The sequence below is a fragment of the Sphaerodactylus townsendi genome, linkage group LG08 (genome assembly GCF_021028975.2).
Source record: "Sphaerodactylus townsendi isolate TG3544 linkage group LG08, MPM_Stown_v2.3, whole genome shotgun sequence".
NCBI lineage: Eukaryota > Metazoa > Chordata > Lepidosauria > Squamata > Sphaerodactylidae > Sphaerodactylus > Sphaerodactylus townsendi.
In genome coordinates, this window is record NC_059432.1 from 108,159,657 (window position 1) to 108,175,264 (window position 15,608).

The 15,608-nt window shown below is 59.1% G+C and overlaps 1 protein-coding gene across 1 annotated transcript in view; it reads right to left on the bottom strand.

Annotated features, from left to right (window-relative positions):
* Positions 1-8,107: 8,107 nt before the first annotated feature.
* VWA5B2 (von Willebrand factor A domain containing 5B2) overlaps positions 8,108-15,608 on the bottom strand; it is a 68,716-nt gene continuing 61,215 nt past the window's right edge. The window contains exons 20-24 of the mRNA XM_048506948.1: positions 14,178-14,297; positions 12,251-12,316; positions 11,300-11,369; positions 10,216-10,327; positions 8,108-8,830 (exon numbers count right to left, since the gene is read on the bottom strand). Coding sequence (XP_048362905.1) covers positions 8,168-8,830; positions 10,216-10,327; positions 11,300-11,369; positions 12,251-12,316; positions 14,178-14,297 — 1,031 coding nt within the window. The 3' untranslated portion in view covers positions 8,108-8,167. The remainder of the gene's footprint in view (positions 8,831-10,215; positions 10,328-11,299; positions 11,370-12,250; positions 12,317-14,177; positions 14,298-15,608) is intronic.

Below are 15,608 nucleotides of genomic sequence, written 5' to 3' on the forward strand. Positions count from 1 at the left end.
AACGGGGGCAAGCGGGTGCCGCGGATCACAATTAACTTAATTAGAGTTGAAGCAGCCTTTAATGAGCGGGTTGCAAAAGGCATGTTAATTACTTCCACATCGGGCTTGGCGTTTTGCGCGCCTGGCAGTGGAAGGAAGGCAGTGGGATCCCCGCGCCTTGGTCACTTTCCAGCACCCCAGGATTTTAAGCCACCCCAGACCACAGAATGCAATTGGTTGCAGGGAGACCAATCACATGTTGCCTCTTCAGAGGCAACGAGGGCATCTCATCCCACGCAGAACCGGGCTCAGAGGCACCTACCTGCTTTGTACGTTTCTAGCCCTTATGAAGATGGATAGGAACTAGCACATGGTGAATTAAATAAACTGGACGAGGGAGTTGGCTCCATCATAGAGCGTGAGAATCCCAACTGTGTCTGATGAAGAGAACTTTGACTCTCAAATGCTTATACCCCGAAACTCTGGTCAGAGGAAGAAGAAAAGGAGTTTGGATTGATATCCCCCCTTTCTCTCCTATAAGGAGACTCAAAGGGGCTTACAATCTCCTTGCCTTTCCCCCCTCACAACAAACACCCTGCGAGGTGGATGGGGCTGAGAGAGCTCCGAGAAGCTGTGACTAGCCCAAGGTCACCCAGCTGGCGTGTGAGGGAGTCCACAGGCTAATCTGAATTCCCCAGATAAGCCTCCACAGCTCAGGTGGCAGAGCGGGGAATCAAACCCGGTTCCTCCAGATTAGATACACGAGCTCTTAACCTCCTACGCCACTCAACGCAAAGGAGCTTACAAAATCCTCCTCTTCCTCACAACAGACACTTTCAGGCCATTCTGATCAGAAAAACCTGAGTGAAAAATCATTTCTGCTAGTGTTGCCACCCAGATGTATCGGGACGTGTTACATGCGGATGGGCTTTTGAACTTGCAACTAGTCCGTTCAGATGAGACAGCAATTCTCATTACTGACTGAGGAAGCTGGAGCTCCCTTCGAAACAGATGTTATTTACTGGAAAACTTGTCGCTTTTCTTCCAGTTTGGATACGGGCTTCATTGGAATCCACACATTTGTTGGTTGACATTTCCAGAAGACATCTGAATAATCGGTGGACTCTTGCACTGGATGCTGTTCTCGCTCGATTGCTTCGATGCTTTTTGGGTTTATGCTGGTATACTTTACACAAAATTATTGTACACGTTTATCATACGTTGTGCAAGCATAGACTCGATTGCAGACCACTGTATGATGCTTTTCATCCTATTTGATGCTTAAGTGGTTACGCTATACTATTTCGTGCGTTGATTTTTCCATTCCCCAACTTCCTGGGGAAAGTCAGTCCGCCTTAAGGCTCTCCTGCTTCCTACGTGACTTCCTTTCAGGCTCCAGGCTTTTAATTAGGAGAGTAGCCCACTAGCTTTTTAATAATATAATTTGAATAATCGAAGCCCTCACCTGGATAGCCCAGACTAGCCCGATCTTGTCAGATTTCAGAAGATTATACTGAGGCAGAAGGTGAGCAGCAGCGGTGTAGGAGGTTAAGAGCTTGTGTATCTCATCTGGAGGAACCTGGTTTGATTCCCAGCTCTGCCGCCTGAGCTGTGGAGGCTTATCTGGGGAATTCAGATTAGCCTGTGCACTCCCACACACGCCAGCTGGGTGACCTTGGGCTAGTCACAGCTTCTCGGAGCTCTCTCAGCCCCACCCTCCTCACAGGGTGTTTGTTGTGAGGGGGGAAGGGCAAGGAGATTGTAAGCCCCTTTGAGTCTCCTGCAGGAGAGAAAGGGGGGATATAAATCCAAACTCTTCTTCTTCTTCCTCCTCTTGAAACATGTCAGGGGACCGTTTTTTAAAAAAAGGACGCCCCTTATACTGCTCCGCAAGCCGACCCAAACCTCCAAATTTGAGCAGATCCAGAAACGGCTTTGAGAACAGCGTGAAAAGATGGGCAGGAACTGAGTGACATGAACAGGAGCTGTGGGTCACGAACACGTGTGGGTCTTTTCTATGACTCGGCACACTGAATCCGGCTATCCGTGTCCCAACAGGAGAGGAGTCACCCCATTCCCACAAAACGACCGGCACCTTCCGCTCTCCCCAGCCCCTTCCGTTTTCCAGAAAAACAGATAAGTGGAGGCTGTTAATCACATATCGGGCGGATGGATCCCTCTAACGGGATCAGGCGATCAAAGCCAGTTAATCCCGACCTGCCTGGAAACGCAAGCTTCTCTCTTTGGATATCAGATTAAGGAACTTCCAGGGTTAAACGCTGCGGCGGCAGCTAGATCAGAGGGATAAAGGACCAGGTAGGATTAGAGATGGCTTAGAGTCCCTCTCTGTTCCCCGGGCAGCTGGGCTGGCGCTTTCCTAACCCATAAACCCGGACTCTGTTAATTTGCGAGCGGCGATTCGGGCCGGGGGAAGTCGCAGAGAGAAAAGTCCAAAAGGAGCAGCAGAGGCGAGGAAGGAAGGAAGAACTTGCTAGCTATGGTCGGGGGTGGGTGGGGTGGGGGGGCCGGCCGCAGACTGAGATTGCATAACCAGCTAAGCTTTCCAGGGACAGCGCTGGTGGCAGCGAACCGAGTTATCCCAAATCGAGGTGCTCCGCGTTTGAAGCGGGAAATCAGCTCCAAAGAGGATGCGCAAACTTGCACCGTGCCGACTCTGACATTTGGTGGGTCTGCCCAAGAACCGGGGAGATGAAGTGTCGGACTGGGCTCTGGGAGACCTGGGTTCAAATTCTACTCTGGGCTGGAAGCTTGCTGAGTGGCCGAGAATCGGGCACCTTGGCTCAGCCAGAAGTGACCTTATGGAGTTGGGGATTATTAGGAAAGAGACAGAACATGGACCAGTGGATATTCTAATGCACAGGTGTCAAACTCGCGGCCCTCCAGATGTTATGGACTACTGCTCCCATCATCCCCTGCCAGCATCATGCTGGCAGGGGATGATGGGAGCTTGGGGGGGGGGGGGTGGGGGGGGGGGTTTGGGGGGGGGGGGGGGGGTGCGGGGTGGGGGCGGGGGGGGGGGGGGGGGGGGGGGGGTGTTGGGGTGGGGGGGGGGGTGGGGGGGTGGGGGGGGGGGGGGGTGGGGGGGGTGGGGGGGGGGGGGTGTGGGGGGGGGGGGGGGGGGGGGGGTTGGGGCGTGGGGGGTGGGGGGGGGTTGGGGGGGGGGGGGGGTGGGGGGGCGGGGGGGTGGGGGGGGGGGGGGGTGGGGGGGTGGGGGGGTGGTGGGGGGGGGGGGTGGGGGGGGGGGGGGGTGGGGGGGGGGGGGGGTGGGGGGGGGGGGGGGTGGGGGGGGGGGGGGGTGGGGGGGGGGGGGGGTGGGGGGGGGGGGGGGTGGGGGGGGGGGGGGGTGGGGGGGGGGGGGGGTGGGGGGGGGGGGGGGTGGGGGGGGGGGGGGGTGGGGGGGGGGGGGGGTGGGGGGGGGGGGGGGTGGGGGGGGGGGGGGGTGGGGGGGGGGGGGGGTGGGGGGGGGGGGGGGTGGGGGGGGGGGGGGGTGGGGGGGGGGGGGGGTGGGGGGGGGGGGGGGTGGGGGGGGGGGGGGGTGGGGGGGGGGGGGGGTGGGGGGGGGGGGGGGTGGGGGGGGGGGGGGGTGGGGGGGGGGGGGGGTGGGGGGGGGGGGGGGTGGGGGGGGGGGGGGGTGGGGGGGGGGGGGGGTGGGGGGGGGGGGGGGTGGGGGGGGGGGGGGGTGGGGGGGGGGGGGGGTGGGGGGGGGGGGGGGTGGGGGGGGGGGGGGGTGGGGGGGGGGGGGGGTGGGGGGGGGGGGGGGTGGGGGGGGGGGGGGGTGGGGGGGGGGGGGGGTGGGGGGGGGGGGGGGTGGGGGGGGGGGGGGGTGGGGGGGGGGGGGGGTGGGGGGGGGGGGGGGTGGGGGGGGGGGGGGGTGGGGGGGGGGGGGGGTGGGGGGGGGGGGGGGTGGGGGGGGGGGGGGGTGGGGGGGGGGGGGGGTGGGGGGGGGGGGGGGTGGGGGGGGGGGGGGGTGGGGGGGGGGGGGGGTGGGGGGGGGGGGGGGTGGGGGGGGGGGGGGGTGGGGGGGGGGGGGGGTGGGGGGGGGGGGGGGTGGGGGGGGGGGGGGGTGGGGGGGGGGGGGGGTGGGGGGGGGGGGGGGTGGGGGGGGGGGGGGGTGGGGGGGGGGGGGGGTGGGGGGGGGGGGGGGTGGGGGGGGGGGGGGGTGGGGGGGGGGGGGGGTGGGGGGGGGGGGGGGTGGGGGGGGGGGGGGGTGGGGGGGGGGGGGGGTGGGGGGGGGGGGGGGTGGGGGGGGGGGGGGGTGGGGGGGGGGGGGGGTGGGGGGGGGGGGGGGTGGGGGGGGGGGGGGGTGGGGGGGGGGGGGGGTGGGGGGGGGGGGGGGTGGGGGGGGGGGGGGGTGGGGGGGGGGGGGGGTGGGGGGGGGGGGGGGTGGGGGGGGGGGGGGGTGGGGGGGGGGGGGGGTGGGGGGGGGGGGGGGTGGGGGGGGGGGGGGGTGGGGGGGGGGGGGGGTGGGGGGGGGGGGGGGTGGGGGGGGGGGGGGGTGGGGGGGGGGGGGGGTGGGGGGGGGGGGGGGTGGGGGGGGGGGGGGGTGGGGGGGGGGGGGGGTGGGGGGGGGGGGGGGTGGGGGGGGGGGGGGGTGGGGGGGGGGGGGGGTGGGGGGGGGGGGGGGTGGGGGGGGGGGGGGGTGGGGGGGGGGGGGGGTGGGGGGGGGGGGGGGTGGGGGGGGGGGGGGGTGGGGGGGGGGGGGGGTGGGGGGGGGGGGGGGTGGGGGGGGGGGGGGGTGGGGGGGGGGGGGGGTGGGGGGGGGGGGGGGTGGGGGGGGGGGGGGGTGGGGGGGGGGGGGGGTGGGGGGGGGGGGGGGTGGGGGGGGGGGGGGGTGGGGGGGGGGGGGGGTGGGGGGGGGGGGGGGTGGGGGGGGGGGGGGGTGGGGGGGGGGGGGGGTGGGGGGGGGGGGGGGTGGGGGGGGGGGGGGGTGGGGGGGGGGGGGGGTGGGGGGGGGGGGGGGTGGGGGGGGGGGGGGGTGGGGGGGGGGGGGGGTGGGGGGGGGGGGGGGTGGGGGGGGGGGGGGGTGGGGGGGGGGGGGGGTGGGGGGGGGGGGGGGTGGGGGGGGGGGGGGGTGGGGGGGGGGGGGGGTGGGGGGGGGGGGGGGTGGGGGGGGGGGGGGGTGGGGGGGGGGGGGGGTGGGGGGGGGGGGGGGTGGGGGGGGGGGGGGGTGGGGGGGGGGGGGGGTGGGGGGGGGGGGGGGTGGGGGGGGGGGGGGGTGGGGGGGGGGGGGGGTGGGGGGGGGGGGGGGTGGGGGGGGGGGGGGGTGGGGGGGGGGGGGGGTGGGGGGGGGGGGGGGTGGGGGGGGGGGGGGGTGGGGGGGGGGGGGGGTGGGGGGGGGGGGGGGTGGGGGGGGGGGGGGGTGGGGGGGGGGGGGGGTGGGGGGGGGGGGGGGTGGGGGGGGGGGGGGGTGGGGGGGGGGGGGGGTGGGGGGGGGGGGGGGTGGGGGGGGGGGGGGGTGGGGGGGGGGGGGGGTGGGGGGGGGGGGGGGTGGGGGGGGGGGGGGGTGGGGGGGGGGGGGGGTGGGGGGGGGGGGGGGTGGGGGGGGGGGGGGGTGGGGGGGGGGGGGGGTGGGGGGGGGGGGGGGTGGGGGGGGGGGGGGGTGGGGGGGGGGGGGGGTGGGGGGGGGGGGGGGTGGGGGGGGGGGGGGGTGGGGGGGGGGGGGGGGGGGGGGGGGGGGGGGTGGGGGGGGGGGGGGGTGGGGGGGGGGGGGGTGTGTGTGGGGGGTGGGTGGTGGGGGGGGGGGGGGGGTGGGGGTGGGGGGGGGGGGGGGGTGTGGGGGGGGGGGGGGGGGGGGGGTGGGGGGGGAGTGGGGTGGGCGGGGGGGGGGGGGGGGGCGGTAGTGGGGTGGCGGGGGCGCTCCGGGCGGCAGGGGGGGGGGGGGGGGGGGGGGGGGGGGGAGGGGGGTGGGGGGGGGGGGTGGGGGGGGGGGGGGTGGGGGGGGGAGGGGGGGGCGGGGGTGGGGGGGGGGGTCAATTGACCATGCTGGCAAGGGCTGATGGGAATTGTAGTCCATAACATCTCGAGTGCCAAAGGTTCGCCACCACAGCACTAGGGTTGGTTTTTTTGGGCCTGGTTGCTCCCAGAAGCTATGAACCTACCTCTGGCTTCCTCCTCTTTTCCAGGGTGCTTATCCTAGGCTTGATCGAGCTGTCTTGGAACACCTACCCTTCCACCATCTACAGTTCTGCCTCCCTCCACCTGTGCCACGGGGTCATCCTCGCGCAGCTCTGGTACGGCACAGCGTCCTCTCCAGTGACGGACGAAGAGAGACGGCCTTCAAAAAGGGCCGAGTGAGAACGCAAGGACAGCCTTCCTGCCTCCTGAAGCTGGGCTTGGGTTGGACATTGTTCTGGAAGGGTTGCTAACGGATGAGTTCTTGCCTCTCCTGGAGTCTCTTACTCAGGGCAGCCGTGGCCTTCTGGCTCCAGAATCTCTGTCTTGACGGGTGGTGGTGCTGAGAAGTATGTAATCTACGTACTTGCGAATATTAAGGTGGAACACCGTCAATAAAAAGCCGCTGGGCCCCGGGGTCAAGCCTCTTGCCTTGTTTTGCGAGATGCTGCTACTGAATGAGGTGTCTTGGGAATCCCACCTTTTAAAGAAATGTGTATGGCTACAGCTGTCCTGGTTAGGAGAGCCATAATCACAGATAAGGTGGAAAGGCGCATAGAAGCACCAATTCAAAAAAGGGAACGGCACCTCAGCTTAACGGTACAAAAACATGTAACTTGGTTGTTGTGGGTTTTCCAGGCTATGTGGTCGTGGTCTGGTAGATCTTGTTCCTAACGTTTTGCCTGCATCTGTGGCTGGCATCTTCAGAGGAGTATCACACTTCGGAGGTGTTGACACACTTCTCTCTGTGAGACACCTCTGAAGATGCCAACCACAGATGCAGGCGAAACGTTAGGAACAAGTTCTACCAGACCATGGCCGCACAGCCATGTTGGCCGCACAGTGTTGACTCTTCTCTCTGTGATACACCTCTGAAGATGCCAACCACAGATGCAGGCGAAACGTTAGGAACAAGATCTACCAGACCACGGCCGCATAGCCCGGAAAGCCCACAACAACCAGTTGAGTTTGGCCATGAAAGCCTTCAACAATACAAAAAAAATGTAAGTTTAACTCTGTATCATAAACAACACCTTAAGAAATAACAAAAAAAGTATAGCCCATGAATTTATTACAAAAATGTTTCCAGTAACCATGTATTGACACTACTCACGTATTGTCGTTTAAAGAAACACAAGAAATTATCACATATTAAAATAAACCTGGTGCAGCTGCACCTATCAGTCTAAGTGGGAAAAATGACAAAGTGGTCCCACACGTCAGTGGAGTTAAACTTAAGGTTTATGGTGATACGGAGTTAAACTTACAGTTTTTATACTGTTAAGCTGTGGTGCAGTTTCCTTTTTTAAATTACTGGTTAGGAGAGCCAGCGTGGTGTAGTGGTTAAGAAGGGCAGACTCTTATCTGGTGAACCAAGTTTGTTTCCCCGCTCCTCCACAAGCTCTCTCAGCCCCACCTACTTCACAAGATGCCTGTTGTGGGGAGTGGAAAGGAAGGTGATTGTAAACTGCTCTTTAAAGTACAGAAAAGCAGGGAATAAAAGCCAGCTGTTCTTCTGATTAGAAGGAGCAGCAGTGGCATAGTGGTTAAGAGCAGGTGTGCTCTAATCTGGAGGAAGTGGGTTTGATTCTTTGCTCTGCCGCCTGAGCTGCGGAGGCTTAACTGGTGAACCAGATTAGCCTGTACATTCCAACACACGCCAGCTGGGTGACCTTGGGCTAGTCACAATTCTTTGGAGTCTCTCAGCCCCGCCCACCTCACAAGGTGTTTGTTGTGAGAGAGGAAGGGAAAGGAGTTTGTAAGCCCCCTTGAGTCTCCTTGAAGGAGAGAAAAGGGAGATATAAATCCAACTCTTCTTCTTCTAGAATTTGGATGGGAGTCTACCAAAGAAGAGTTCAGGGTTGCTAGAAAAAGGTAGACAAACCACCTCCGAACATCTCTTGCCTTGAAAACCCTAAAGCACTTTCCACCGCCATAGTTATATGGGGCCAACCACACAGCTGGGTTATAAAAGAATACGTTTGACTCCACAGACTCTGAACCAATTCTCTTTATTTGTGCCCACTAAGCCAAAGGCTCCTCCCATCTCCGCTCTTCACACGTTGTTTGGGTCGTAACACAGCATGTTCAGCTTGATGTTCTCATCCCAGTGGCGGAGCAGCAGGAAGAGCTGCCGCGCCGCTCCTTTAAGGGCGGCGATATCCACCCCTTCCGGCAACCGCTGGCTCCGCAACCAGGCGTCGGCCTTGGCCGCCAGCAGCTCCCACTCCACAAAGAACCCGGCACAGCGGTGCTCCAGCCACGCCAGGGCCACAGCTGTGGCCCAGCTCATGCTCTCCAAGTCACCCTCTTCAGCCTCCAGGCCTGTTTCCTGCAGGTTGAGGCTCGCTTCTGAGGCGTCGGGTGAGTGGTCGCAGGCGTCCGTCTCTGAGCCCCGCCCGCTGTCCGCCTGCGCCCACACGGCAGCGCTCAGCACCTCTGAGCAGGTGCTCTGGGAGCGGGGGGAGCTCGGCTCCATCGTCCCCTCTTTGCTCGCTCCCGCGAGTTCTTCGCCGCCGTCCAGGGACGGGGGGTTGGCCGCCGGTTTGGGGCTCCCCTTGGCAATCAGCGCCCAGGGGGAGGTGCTGGAGGCGGGGCTGAGGCTGGCACGGTGGGAGGCGTAGGGAGAGGCCCGGCACAGGCGGTCCAGGGGGATCTGGACGACCTCAGAGAAGCTCTCGCTCAGCTGGAACATGCCGGGGGCCTGCTGCAGATGCACCTGTCGTGGGGAGAAGCGGGGTGTGAGTTAACTGGGTTTCTGGGAATAGAAGTCCAGGGCGACCCCATTTCAGCGGGGCTTACACAGGTGTGCTCACTGACTCTCAAGTGGCAGATTGGCCCCCAGCAGAACGAAGTCACGACAGATGCTATAGTCTAGTTCTGTGGTGGCAAACCTTTGGCACTCCAGACTACAATTCCCATCAGCTCCTGCCAGCATGGTCAATTGGCCATGCTGGCAGGGGCTGATGGGAATTGTAGTCCATAACATCTGGAGTGCCAAAGGTTTGCCACCACTGGTCTAGTTTGTTCAGCAAAAACGGGGGGTGGTAGACCGAATCTCCAAAGACAGGAAAAAAAACCTGCTACACCCCGGCTAAAGACCAAAGTAATTCCACCACTGCGTACAAATACTCACAAAATGAGTAATATTTAAACCAGCAATCAATTGGAATACAATTCTATCTTTGTTTTCCCAGGAACAACTCAAAGTATTGTCAAAATAGTTCAACAGGTAAGCACATAGGCTGTTTGGCTATAAAACCTGGGAAAACAAAGATCGGGAAATGTATCGTCGAAGGCTTTAGATTAGAAGAAGAAGAAGAGGAGGAGGAGGAGTAGTTTGGATTTATATCCCCCCTTTCTCTCCTATAGGAGACTCAAAGGGGCTGACAATCTCCTTGCCCTTCCCCCCTCACAACAAACACCCTGTGAGGTAGGTGGGGCTGAGAGAGCTCTGAGAAGCTGTGACTAGCCCATGTGTGGGAGTGCACAGGCTTATCTGAATTCCCCAGATAAGCCTCCACAACTCAAGCGGCAGAGCTGGGAATCAAACCTGGTTCCTCCAGATAAGAGCGCACCTGCTCTTAGCCACTATGCCACTGCTGCTCAGGAAGTTACCTTCCTGAGCCTATCTTCATTGCTGAGCTGGTTTTGCATGGTCCCAACCCATACCACGGAGACTGGGTGGGTGGGTGAGAGGCAGCGTGGTGTAGCGGTTAAGAGCCCTGGACTCTAATTAGGAGAACCAGGTTTGATTCCTGCTCCTCCACATGAGTGGTAGACACTAATTTGGATTTGTTTCCCCACTCCTACACTCTAATCTGGATTTGTTTCTCACTCCAGATTTATTTCCCCACTCCTACACATGAAGCCTGCTGTGGGTGACCTTGGGCTAGTCACAATTCTCTCTGAACTCTCTCAGCCCCACCTACCTCACAAAGCGTCGGTTGTAGGGAGAGAGAGGCAAAGAGTTTGTAAGCTTTGAGATATCTTATGGTACAAATCCAGACTCCTCCTCTTGGGTTTTGATGCAACCGATGTTCCCCTCACCTACCCCAGTGGAATCAACCAGGTGCTGTTATTGAGGCCTTTGGGAATCCTTACCAGTGGAAGGTAGTCGTGAATGGCACTGTCACAAGAGGATAGTTCGCTTGGGGGCGTCAGGCACTGTGGTCGGAGTGCCAAGCCTGGTCCCCGTCGCCGGCTGATGCTGAACCTGTAGAGAGGAAAGCGCATTAAAACGATGCATTGGTAACTCACAGAGAGCTCCTACCTTTCTAATGGGTGAATGCAGAGGTGGGATCCAGCAGGTTCTCACAGGTTCCCGAGAGCAGGTTACTAATTATTTGTGTGTGCCGTGAGGGGGTTACTAATTGGTGATTTTGCCACGTGATTTGTGCCTTAGTTACGCCCCTCCTCTCAGCAGTAGTGCGCAGAACTTGAAGCAGTCTAGCAGGAGGTGCACCGGCGTGCGTGGCAGCCTGCGCCTGCGTGCATTCGTTTCCCGCCCAAGGACCGGCACAGCGGCTGCGTCCTTGCCATAGCCCCGCCCAGGAATGCCCCGCCCCCGGAATGCCCGGCCACGCCCCCGTCGTGCCCCGCCCAGCCCCATTGGCGCTACGCCACAGTTTTGAATCCCACCACCATGGGAACCTGTTACTAAAATTTTTGGATCCCACCACTGGGTGAATGCTGTTAAATAGATTACGAATTCAGAGGACAATAATGGACATTGCACAAAAAAGGGTGGAGTCAGTTGCCCAGGGCAACAGCTTCCTCACTCTAAAATCCCGATTGTTTAAGGCATGTCTGGAGGGCTCCACAGCTGGAAAACCATAGACGAAGGGCAGGGATTTTCCACGTTCTCATTTTCCTCGCTTCTAAATCCCTGTTTCTTCAGGGTCCCCCTGCCCAGTGGTCAATTCAATACCAAACAAGTTTATCTCCAACATATCTCTCTGCAGGTATAAACTGCAAGTTTTTCTGCCGGACTTAAGGTTGCGTGATATTAACTCCGCCGGCACCAAAACACGCGCGGAACTGGAAATACACTCCCTTGAGGAAACAGGAGTTTAGAGGCAAGGAAATCGAGAATGCGGAAAAGCCCTGGGAAAAGCTCATTCCCAAAGCAGTTCTGATGGTTGCGAGAAAACCAGGAATAATGCTCAGTTAGCTTCAGTTGACTTACCTGGAGCCTACAAAGTTCTCCACTGACTTCTGAGAACCCACAGAGACAGGTGAAGGGCTGGAATCAATACCTGTAACAGCACGAAAGAGAAGCGTTAGGAGCTAGGAAGCGACAGACAAATTTTGTGCGGCCTTCCCACAAGACTTTTTATGAATGTGGCTTGATTCAGAGGAACCCCCCCCCCCCCGGTATGGTTGCCAACTCCAGGTTGGGAAATGCCTGGAAATTTGGGGGCGAAACCTGCAAAGGGTGGGATTAGAGGAGGAACCCCAGCATGATGCCGTAGAGTCCACCCTCCAAAGCGCCAGAGTCTCCAGAGTCTGGAGATCAGTGGTAATTTGGAGAGATCTTGAGGCCCCACCTGGAAATCGGCAACTTAACATCTAAGGCAGTGGTGGCGAACCTTTTCAAGGCCGAGTGCCCAAACGGCAACCCAAAACCCACTTATTTATCGCAAAGTGCCAACACGGCAATTTAACCTGGATGCTGGGGTTTTAGTCATGCGTGCACCCGCAGCTCTGCCCTGCGCTGCTCCAGTGCCTCCACTCCACTCCACCCCACCCCTCTGCCTCCGCCCCACCCGCTCAAGCAGGGGCCAGCCTGCTCTAGCCTCCAGCAAGTCCTGCACGCACCGCTCTGTGCCTCTCTAGCATCTCCGCCTCCTCTGCCCCCCCCCTTGGGCATCAGCCACCCGAAGCACAGGCACCAGGCCTGCCAGGCGAGTCCTCCCTGCTCGCCACGGGGCGTTGTGCCCAGCGGCCCAGGCCAGCCTAGATGTGTGTGTGTGTGTGGGGAAAAGTATACGTGATGCAAAAAAAAAGAGCATTCAATTATCACATTTTACACCAAATCTGAAATGCAACCCTTATCAGTACACAAGTTTCATTGAAGCACACGGGGAACACGGAACACCGAGCATGCTTTTTTAGATTCTCTGTGAACGGGACTTACCCTCAGAACAATTTTGCTTTTCACAGGAAGCAGAATTGACATTTACAGGAGAAGGAGGAATCTCTTCTGGGGAAGAAGGGGGGTGGGGGGGAAAGCAGCAGTTAAAGAAGCTCAACAATTTTGAGGGAGTTTGACCTTTTTGTCAGCAGACTACCTAACGACTGTAAAATGTGCAAAGCTTCGGCGGGCTCACAGTATACCAAATAGGAATCAAACTGAAAGTAGGAGGCGCTTATTAGCAGTATTCTAGATAGTGAAAAAGGAACTGGGTGCAAATAAGTCCTCTGATCAAGCCCGCTGGGATTCCCTGTTACCCTTCCTCATGCCCCGAACCCTGGGCAAAACGAGAGATGATGCAGAAGGTACGTGAAATGTCTGTGTCTGTCTGTCTGCCTGCCTGCCTGCCTGCCTGCCTGCCTGCCTGCCTGCCTGCCTGCCTGCCTGTCTGTCTGTCTGTCTGTCTGTCTGTCTGTCTGTCTGTCTGTCTGAAGTTATGGAAGGCCACTCAGAGGGTGGCCGTGGATATTGTCCATCGCAACAGCTATGGAAGGGGACATCCATAATGACTCTAATCAAAATTAAAACCAACTGGGACAAACAATGAAAACCCTTGAGGTGTTTCCCCTAAACCCGTGGTGGCGAACCTTTGGCACTCCAGATGTTATGAACTACAATTCCCATCAGCCGTGCTGCTTGGCCGTGCTGGCAGGGGCTGATGGGAATTGTAGTCCATAACATCTGGAGTGCCAAAGGTTCGCCACCACTGCGGCCTAAACAGCCAAGAAAACGTGCTCCCCCCTGCATTTTTCTCTCCCATTTGAATGGGGCCACTTGGCACACTACCTGTATTGCTTAATAAACCCTGTTCAAAGGAGAGCCATAATGCTTGCCAGGTTTAATGTTATGCCTTCTGCCTTGTTACATGGCAGATCTAATAAGCAAGAAAAGGCTAAAAGATTTTGCCCATGTAATGATGGCTCAGTTGAATCTCTGGCCCACCAATTACTTCACTGTCTCAGATTCAAGGAAATCAGATCCAAGTATGTGAATCTTACTCCTTTACATTTACCCGATCTCCCCGATTTAATTAGATTACACTACTTGTTGGACAACCCTGATCTTTCTCTCTGTATGATAGTGGCAGACTTTCTCCTGGAAATTACTAAACGCCAGTAGATTTCCTTCGACCTAACATGTATTTTGTATTGTATATGCTTTTTAATCCGTTTTTTTATTATTGTTGTACTGCTGTCCATGCCAATAAAGGCTTGCTTCTGCTTCTGCTAGTGCAGTGGTGGCGAACCTATGGCACTCCAGATGCTCATGGACTACAATACCCATCAGCCCCTGCCAGCATGCCCAATTGGCCATGCTGGCAGGGGCTGATGGAGATTGTAGTTCATGAACATCTGGAGTGCCATAGGTTTGCCACCACGGATCTAGCGGCTCTAAGCAAACTATCTGGTGGCATCACCAGCGTCACTGGATCGTGATCCTGACATCATTAGCAAATGTCACTCCAGGCTGTGGGCACAATTTTGTACAACCTGTAAACCTCCAGTTTTTTCTACTTTTCATTCCTCCTTTTGTGTCCATGTGATCATTCTCCTCGGTGTTCAAGTTCACAGTTCCTACACATTGTTTTCTAAAATCCCCATATCCCAGGGGGTATTGGCCCTGGCTGCCAACCCCCTGGCTGCAAACCCAGCCACCCCCACCTCTTTCCATTCGGTTGGGACGGCGCTAGAGCAGCGCAGATACAAAAGTGTTGTTCCCAGCCAAGAATTCCGACAAATATTTTTAGAAACCTTGTGCGTAACCAGCCAACACGTCGGAGTGGGAGTCCATTGATGTGGCAGTCTCTTTCCGTACCCCCCCCCCTCTGCCTCAAGCTCATTAGACAAACCAAGCGAGCGCGCACACGTACCTGTAGAAACCGGAGCATCGTCCAGCTCCTCTGAGTCCTGCCGCCGTCCCAAACCTGTTGAGTAACTATGCCGACGCCGGCTGCTAGACCTGGACCTCTGCTGGTGGTTGTACAAGCCCCCTAAGAAACATCACATTTCATCAAGACGGTCAGAAACCGGTTCCTCTTTCATTGTGGTGAAACTGAGGCCAAACTGTATGTTTTTTATTTATTAATTAATTAATCAATTAATTAATTAATTACATTTATATACCGCCCTCTCCCGAAGGGCTCAGGGCGGTGAACATGAATATACAAATAGAGCACAAATAAAATCAATAAATCTTAAATCGTTAAATAAATCATAGTAAATGGCTCTATAATCTTTAAATCATTAAAACCCCATTAAAAGCAGCGTGTTAAAATCAAATACAATAAATAATACAAGAGGCGACCTACTAACCAATCCCCTAAAAGAGGGGAGGGAGGGCAGGATCCACAGATATTAACGGGGGGGGGGGGCATCAGCGGCCAGCCTCCCCAAAGGCCTGGCGGAACAGCTCAGTCTTGCAGGCCCTGCGGAACTCATTGAGATCCCGCAGGGCCCGCACAGCTGGAGGGAGAGCGTTCCACCAGGCGGGGGCCAGAGCTGTAAAGGCCGTGGGTATGGCCTGTGGCTGCCAATGCCTTCTTAGAGAAGATTTTGGCCGTTTGGATCCTGATTAAGCCCACAGCATGGGTGGGGACAGCTGATCTTGTTCCCCATGCCTCTTCAAGTCGTAGAAGAGAAAGAGTTCGGATTTACACCCTGCCTTTCTCTCTTGCCCTTGTGAGGCAGGTGGGGCTGAGAGAGTACAGAGGGATCTGGGACTGGCCCAAAGTCACCCAGTCTCACTGGTCTGGAAAAAGTCCGCCGCCTGCCAGTCTCACACATTTGTGGGAGCCATTAAAAGTGAAAAGAAGAAGAGGGTTTTGGATTTATACCCCACCTTTCTCTTCTGTAAGGAGACTCAAGGTGTCTTACAAGCTCCTTTTCCTTCCTCTCCCCACTACAAACACCTTGTGAGGCAGGTGGGATCAGAGAGAGTTGGGTTCAGAGAGAGGCGGGCTCAGAGAGAGTTCTGAGGGAACTGTGACTAGCCCAAGGTCCCCCAGCAGGAACGTAGGAGTGCAGAAACACATCTGGTTCACCAGATAAGCCTCTGCCACTCAAGTGGAGGAGTGGGGAGTCAAGCCTGGTTCTCCAGATTAGAATCCATCTGCTCTTAACCACTACACCACGCTGGCTCTTAAGGACTTGCGAGAGACTCCAGGGGTCTGCAACCTGCGGCTCTCCAGATGTTCATGGACTACAATTCCCACCAGCCCCTGCCAGCATGCCATGCTGGCAGGGGCTGGTGGGAATTGTAGTCCATGAACGTCTGGAGAGCCACAGGTTGCAGACCCCTCTCC